General features: G+C 33.4%; 1 protein-coding gene across 1 annotated transcript in view; it reads right to left on the reverse strand.

The window, feature by feature from the left end:
- Positions 1-8804, reverse strand: part of ZFYVE9 (zinc finger, FYVE domain containing 9) — a 141907-nt gene that overhangs the window by 54464 nt on the left and 78639 nt on the right. The window contains exons 8-10 of the mRNA XM_012639473.1: positions 5695-5815; positions 2580-2702; positions 448-603 (exon numbers count right to left, since the gene is read on the reverse strand). Of these exons, the coding sequence (XP_012494927.1) occupies positions 448-603; positions 2580-2702; positions 5695-5815 (400 nt within the window). The remainder of the gene's footprint in view (positions 1-447; positions 604-2579; positions 2703-5694; positions 5816-8804) is intronic.

Raw genomic sequence — 8804 nt, forward strand, 5'->3', positions numbered from 1 at the left:
TCAGGCTGCTCTCGAACTCCTGAGCTCAAACAATCCGCCCGCCTCGGCCTCCCAGAGTGCTAGGATTACAGGCGTGAGCCACCACGCCGGGCCAATATATAAATATTCGTAACTGAAGAAACAAGCAGTAAGTTATGAATAAGCTTTCTTCTACCAGGTACCAATGTCATGACCCCTAAGCCACTAAAGGGAAAATATTATTACATCAAGGTCAATGAATTATTCTTTTATGACTTTAATTCCAGCCTCTATAAAACAATAACCACCACACCAGGTAAAATACTAAAATTTAAAATTTCTTTATACTGTGGCAAGTTCTAACTTGCCCACTAATATCAAAGTCCCATGCCATACTTAAGTCCAAACTTAAGACTATTATTTTGTATCTGAGTGCAAAAATTTTTATCATGCACAAAGGGAGTAGACTAAGTCATAAAGCATTCCCACCTGCCAGAGCATCCCGATAAAGCTGCACAAAGTGATTAAAGATATCCTTTGGCAAACACTTTTCATCCGGTAGGCACTGTAGAAGAACGACTATCTCAGACTGACCCACTGCATGCATTCCCTTGGTTGTGAAGCACCAGCACTTCCTGTTCACATCTATTGATGGAATAAAAATATAAAAATAAAGACATTCCTCTTGATCTTTACTCTTAAGAAAGATGCAAAGAAATCTTTTACAATACAGCAAAGATTAAAATAGATCATACTGAGTCTGTATAATTCACCTGTGAATCCCCAAACTACCATCAAAGAGCAAAGTATAGAAGTTTGGCTTTCTATCTGAAAAGTTAACAGGCGAACATCTTATTGGAATAATCGAAAAGGAATTTTTGATGGAACAGGATTGTTAGAGACCTTAGGTTTTACTTCATAAACAGAAACAAGAAAATTGTCACTCTGTCACTCTGTTAATCCAAAAAACTATTACAGAAAGCAAAACACACGAATGCCAATCCCGGCTCTTTTATAAACACTTAGAAAAATGATTGGAAAGAAAGTAAAAGAAATAATAATGAAAGAAAATTCACTTAAAACTTTTAAGTCCTATTATTAAAAGGTACAATTATTAAAAGCAATATTCTATTAATAATAAATAAAACAAAACTATATATCCTTTGCTATAATGGTTGAAGAATATAATTCTCTACCTTTATATTTAAAAAAAAAAAAAAAATCACTTTACTACGTAAGGCCAGAAACAACAATGAAAGCCAAAGTTATAGTTTTGACTTCAGGTTGTGGCCTAAAGAAAATATATTTTTAATGTATATTTATGACCAAAAGATTCTAATTTTTTTAACTACAGTCCTTTCTGGGAGAAAATTCTAGAAAATCAGCAACATGATTTTATTTGGCTTCATGCTATAAAAAGTGGTGAAAAGGATGGTTTTTTTGAACTACTTACTTCCACACTTTCACTTTAAGGCTATACAAAGCACAAACAGCAGAAGCCGTATGTAAGTCAAAAATAATATTTAATCCTTGACACTTTTATTATTTGTACCCCAACACAATGGGATTGACCAAAGGAATTAAAAAAGGAGTCAAATAAAATTATGAATACCACCATGTAAATCAAAACAAATGTAAATCAAAAAAGAAAGATCCCTTTCTTTTACTTTGGGAATTGTTACTTTATATACCTAAACAGGAAGTTCCCAGTGATGATGTGTACACTTCAGGAATTCTACGTTAGCTAATTTCTAAGTATAACTTATAAACCAAATATGGCAAATTGAAATTTCAAGCAAATTATTTTTGATTTGGAAGGAAAGGAAGCAAACGTTAATAACCGGCCAAATACACAAGAGGGTGATTAACAAGTAAGCCAGAAACCTACATTTCATCAAGGTAGCACCTCCAAGGAAGTAGTACATTAAGTGTGTCTGGTTTCCACGGTCAACTTAAAATAAATACACAGTGGGAACTGGAGGACTATTCCTCAGAGATCCCCTCCTTCCTCAAAACTGCCTGTTACACTCATTCAGGATAAACGCATTCTCTATTTTCCCATACCATACTGGAAAGTACAATCAGGATTCTAAGTTACTGTCCTCTTTCTCATTCTGATGCCTATGAAAGTAGCAGCAAGAATTAAGAAGTTTCCTCTGAATCTTAACTTATGATGTATTGAAGATTTACTGTGAGTTAGTTAACTAACACTTTTCCTAAATAAAGTTTAACACCATGATTAAGGTTTCTGGGATTAAAACCTAGCATGTGAATTGTCTGGCCTGCCTGGATAATTTCTCCAACACCAGTTACTCTGCTGGTGAGTAGTAACTTAACACACCTGTCTCAGAAAGAATTTAACTCAGATCTGTTCAAGATTTGTTTGGCTTTTCTCCATGGAGATTCACCTACCTCACCCCTGTGACTAAAGGCAAGAGTTTCAGTCTCACAGTTGTCCTCTGAAATATGTTATTTTACACAAACCAACTTCTTCAGAATTCAGTGTTCAGTAAGATGTGGCTCTACATAAAAAGACTTGTGTGTAATGAATTTTGAAAGCTTTATTTACTATCTATGAATCAGTAAGCATTTCATTTTAATTTTAGAAGTTTCTTACTTACAATTTACAATTTTAACCATTGACAATAAATTTGCATTTAAAACAAACACAAGTGGGTCAGGGCCACCATCCTCTAATTGCTGCATTACTGAAATCTGTGATGGTTTCTCTTCCACAGCATAGTCTGCAAGGGGAGAAAACAACGTAATAGATTGGTTAAAGAGACAAATCAAGAAGAAAATCTCACGGAGGAATAGGCTGATTATTCACAGCAAAGAGACAAGCACATGATCCACAGAGTAAACAAAAAGATCCTGGTTTGTACCTGCTGTACTAGTATCATGTTAATAGTGCCCCCTTTTACTCTCAAAAGTGACCCAGTCCACTTTGGATAATAATATTGTTATCCTATGTACAGATCTCTCCCCATAGTCTAAAGACAACCCTTTTATTTAACAAAAATTTTCCAACTATCATAACAAGAATTTCACATAATACATGTTCTAAGACCAACATATAAATTAACCCATGATACACAAGAAAGTGATAATATACTAGTTACCTATGGAAAGAATGTCAAAGAGTTGGGGTTGAACATGGACAAGTTAATACTTGAGACTCTGAATGTAACCCTTCCTGTTTAGTTTCTGGAAGCACAGCATGTAGTATTTAGCCACTTCATTTTGAATAATACTGGTCCTATCAGCTTGAAGTCAAAATCAAGGGTAATAATCATTACAGAATCTAGAGATATGGAAAAGGAATAGAAAACTTCACAGGTGGATGTTGTTTGGTTGATCGTACATAAAATGCATCATTAAGGAACAGTCAAGTAGAGCCAAGTAACACTATAGCCCACCGACCAATAGAAATTTAAAAATTGATTTTTTGGATGTAATAGGAAATATTAATATATATATTAATAAAAGTATTTACTGGAAAGAGAAATACTCAGTGTAAAAAAATTTTTTTAATGACGTTATTCCACTGGAATACAAAATTGCAAAATTCTGGTGAAGAGATTATAATATAGTTCAAATAAATATATATAACTAGTTATTCTTTCTTGGTAGGGGAGGTTTTTATTTATTTATTTATTTATTTTTTGTAACTAAAGCCAAGGAAGTTAGGAGAGGTTTTAACAATTAGATTTCATGGATATAACATTTTATGAAAATGAAATCCTACAATCTGACTTTTAACAACAGAGTAGGCTAACTTAATTCCTTATTAATCTAAGATTTATTAATATGACCAAAATTTGAAACCTCTGTAGCAATTTTACTAACAAAAGAATGCTTAATCTTATATGAAAGTTCACTGTTGAACTATCTGGGACACAGCTGGATTTGATAGTACAATATATTCAGCCAACATTTGCTGAGAGCCTACTATGTGCCCAGCACCATCCAAGGAGCAGAAGACACAAATATGAATTAAGACTGAGGGAATTCATGGTCTAAGTGAAAGAATAAGATGTATAAAATATTTAAATTACAATGAGAATAGTGTTATGTAGCAGCAGTCTATAAGAACTGTCATTAGAACAGATATAAGCAAAACAGTACTTTGTAGGCAACCTAGGTAAGGATTCAGAGAAGAGTTAACCATTAAACTGGATTTTGAAAGGTTGAGAAGTTCTTCAGAGGAAGTCTAGAGTATTCTTCTATTCCAGTATAGAGGGGTATTCCACACAGAGGAAAGGAAGAAAAGAAAAATATTAATTACATGCCTGCTTTGTAGCAGGTACTTTCTTGCTGGGTACTACAGGTATGATATCTAATTTAGTACTCACAATGATGATTAAGTAGGTGAAGTTATGTAATTTATTAAAAAACAGACTAGGGGCCAGGCACGGTGGCTTGCGCCTATACTTCCAGCACTTTGGGAGGCGGAGGCAGGAGGATTCTAAAAGTTTGAGACCAGCCTGGGTAACGTAACGAGACTCCATCTCCACAAAAAAGAAAAAAAAATAGCCAGGCAGGGTGTAGTGCTAGCTATTTAGGAGGCTGAGGCAGGAGGATCGCTTGCGCCCAGGAGTTTGAGGCTGCACTGAACTATGATCATGGCCACTGTACCCCAACCTCAGTGACAAAGTGAGACATTGTCTCAAAAAAACAAAAACAAATAAAACAAAACAAAAAAAGACTAAGAAACATTCAGAGACGATAAATGACTTGCCAACTGAATCACACACCTAGAATAGAATGGTACTAGTGTTAAAACTCAGGTTTGTCCAATTCTGAAGTCTATTCTCTTCCCCTTATTCCACAGTAAAAGAAAAAGCGTGGAAGAATGAAAAGTGAATACTCAAAAAAAAAGCAAATAATCTGGACTATGCATGTAAGATGCTGGCGTAATGACTGGAAATAAATTTGTTAACAAATGGCTGGAAAGTGAGTTGAGATAAGGTTATAAGGAACATTGTGTACAGAGATAATTTATACTAGAGGCACTGGAAATCCATTAAATATTTCCAAGGAAGAGCAATATATGATAATATCCATGTTTAAAAAGATTAACTGGCAACAGTATAGAAGAGAAAATAGAATAAGACTGAAGACAAGGAGATGAGGAAAAAGCCTAGGACAAAATTCAGGAGACATTAATAAACCACCTCCTGAAAATGTACTGAGTATAGGCTGATCTGGATATATCAACAATAACATTTCACATAAAGGTAAGCATTCTTTTGACTTGATAACAAGTTTACTTCTTACCAGGACTCTCTAAAAATATTTTTTGTCAGTAAAATTATTATTTAAGTTCAGTGCTCTTCACATTATTATATGTATCTTTCTGAATATATATCGTACCTCAAAACAGAAAGCTAAGTTAACAACTGTATCAGGGTGAGCCAATCCTAGACCTACAAGCAACTCTTCAGAATATTACATGCTTTGAAATATTTTTTAAAACTGCCAATAAACTACATTTATACTGTAATTAATGTATCTTTCCAAAAATGAAAATGACATTATGATATAAAAACATAAACATCTACTCCAAAAAATCAATAACAGCAGCATTGTTCTCATGGCATTGGGGTAGTTGCTTATTTTGTTGGATAGGAAGGAGAAAGGCAGTTATCACTCAAATTCTTTCTCCTTCCCTTCATGAGAAGGCAATATTTGGTATATATAACTATACTTGTTTAAATATGTCAGTCCACATACCTCCTTTTACACCAGTGGAGATGAGAATGGGAGGAAGGCCATCTTCGGGAATAAGGTTCATTGCACTTCCAACAGGACTTCCAACCTGAGTTATACTCCCAGAGAAGAGAGAAATATCCACCTATGAAAAGCAAAATCAGCAAAGTATTATTCAAGACTTTGGCAGAATATAGTGAAGAATATAAATGGGAAGTTAAGTGAAAATCTGAAATTTATACTTTTTGAAAGACAGCACAAAATACTCACTATATGATGAAAATGTTTTTTTGTTTGTTTGTTTGGGTTTTTTTTTGAGACAGAGTCTCACTCTCTTGCCTGGGCTAGAGTGCTGTGGCGTCAGCCTAGCTCACAGTAACCTCAAACTCCTGGGTTCAAGCAATCCTTCTGCCTCAGCCTCCCGGGTAGCTCAGACTACGGGCACACACCCCCGTGCCCAGCCAATTTTTTCTATTTTTAGTTGTTTGGCTAATTTCTTTCTATTTATAGTAGAGACGGGGTCTCGCTCTTGCTCAGGCTGGTCTCGAATTCCTGAGCTCAAACGATCCACCCGCCTCAGCCTCCCAGAGTGCTAGGATTACAGGCATGAGCCACCACATGGCCAAGAAAATGTTTTCAAATGTATACAGTTCTCCTTTTGGTATCATCAAATCACGGTATTGAGAGAAGAGCCCTTACTACCCTCAGTTAAAGATTTCTTTACCCAGGTTTCTTTTGCCACAAAAGAAAAATATTTTTTAAAACCTGCAGTGGCAAAAGAAACAAAATTTCAATATTATCTCATTAACCTCTATTGCCTTTGGATCTACTTAAAGTGTCATTTATATCGCTTTTTAAAATGAACTTTGAGAATAGTGGTAATGATTGCACAATAATGTGAAAGTATTAATACTTAACACTGAATTGTACACTTAAAAATGGTTAAAATGGTATTTTATGTTACACATATTTTGCCACAATAAAAAAAGGAAAAAATAAACTTTGATAAAATACAGAGATTAAAATAGGTCATCATTTTCCATTTACGGTGTAATAAAATAAAACTTTAAGTTCATTTTTCTTTACATTAGTATGCAGATCATATTAGCTACATTTCATAAATGTAATATTGCAAAACATTTTGGGTGGAGTTAAATCCACTTAATAATTATTTAACAGAACATGCTCGAAGGTCTATCAAAGTGATGTTTTCCTCTCCATATTCTCTATAATTAAACAAGAGATAGAAGCTTTTAAAAAGCTAAAAGAAAAACATTTAAAAGTTTTTTTTAACATGTATAAAAATGTTCATAGCAGCTTTATTCATAATAGCCAAAACCGGGAAACAATTTAAATGTCCATTAACAGGAAAACAGATAAACTGTGGTGTATTCATACAATGGAATACTACTCAGCAATAAAAAATTAATTTTTGATGCATACAACAACATGGATAAATCTCATAAGTATTAGGCTGAGCTTAAGAGGCTAAACACAAAACATTATATATGTTTTCATTTATGTGAAATTCAAGAATAGGCAAAACTAATCTATAGTGAAAGAAGTCAGAATAATGGTTACCTAGAAAAAGGGGGAAAGCTAGTGACAGAAAAAGTACATGAGGGAACCTAATGCAGTGATGGAAATATTCTGTATCTTCACCTAGATGGTAGTTACATATATATAACCATTACATATAAAATATATAATATATAAATCCATGTTGTTTACTAAAGATTAATGCTCTTTAAGCACTTTGCTATATGTATTTTATACCTGAATACAGATTAAAACTATTTCTTAAAAATATGCTCATGTTTTGCCATACTTTTGTCTATACTATCTGTAATTTAGGACTAGAAGTTTTTTGTGGGTTTTTGCTAAAATTCTCCGGTGTGGTCAGAATGGCATCATATAAGAGGAGATTTGGAAAATTTTATTGGCAAAATATTTCGTTTAATTTCAAAATATTAAGGGGGTACAAATGATTTGTTATATGGATACCTTTTATAATGCTTAAGTTGGGGCACTTAGTGTGCTCATCACCCAAATAGTGTTCATTGTACCCGATAGTTAAGTTTTTACCCTCCCTCGCCTCCCCCTGTATCTGATTTGAAGTCCTAGTACAGAAAATAACATAATCTATTCTAACCTGCTATTTAATGGCATCTAAATCCTCCTTTTAATATCATAATTGATGATCAGTTGGCCTACTAGTATTTAAGTATACAATTATATTCTGTGAAAAGAAATTTACTTCACTTACTGAGCACCTATTATTAAGTGGCAGGTACTGTACTAGACCATAAAAATGAGGAAAATGTATTCCAGTCTGGCCTTAAAGAGTTTGTTTTCCTTCACTTTATCAGATAAATATTAAAATAGAGTGTTGAACAATGGGAGAGCACCAAAATAAAATAATTAACTCGGTTAGTTTCTTTTATACTGAGCTGAAACTTGTTTCCCTATAACATTCCTTACCTAGAGTGTCATTCATTCAAACATATTTATGTTTTAAGAACCTATCATACAAACTAAGAGATGTAAAAAAAATTTAATAGAAAGAAAAAAATCATCACCATATAAGCCCCATAGTTATAACTGATTCAGGTGAAAGTCATCAAAAAATAGTAAAATCATTGGTTGAAAGATTGTTGGGGAACAGGATACTCACAGTCTCAAAGAATCACCCTCATATTACTTACTAATTGCAGAGAGGAAAAGGTACTCTTGCAATGGAGAAACACTGAAGACATCACATTAACCAATTATTAAACTAATACTTCTTGATGTGATCCACTAAGAAATGACCACCACTTACGTAGTATTATTACTGCCAAAAAAATGATTGAGGGTATTATGCAAAACATGGCCCAAATACTTAAAAAATAATGATATGAAGGACTAAAAACAAAAAGCAGGAGAATTGTTAAAGATTAAAGGAAACCAACGAAATGTGAAAACTAAATGCAACTGTATTCCTTGATGAGATCCTGATTTTTAAAAATAAATTTGATTTAGTTAAAACATTTTTAGATACGTGTTGGATTTTTTGTTTTATTAATATAGGTCTATTTCTTTGTTGATAAAGAAGTTTCCATAAATTTGATTTAGTTAAAACTAAATATGAAAGT

Source organism: Propithecus coquereli, unplaced genomic scaffold, assembly GCF_000956105.1.
Source record: "Propithecus coquereli isolate 6110/MARCELLA unplaced genomic scaffold, Pcoq_1.0 Scaffold14, whole genome shotgun sequence".
Taxonomy (NCBI): Eukaryota; Metazoa; Chordata; class Mammalia; order Primates; family Indriidae; genus Propithecus; species Propithecus coquereli.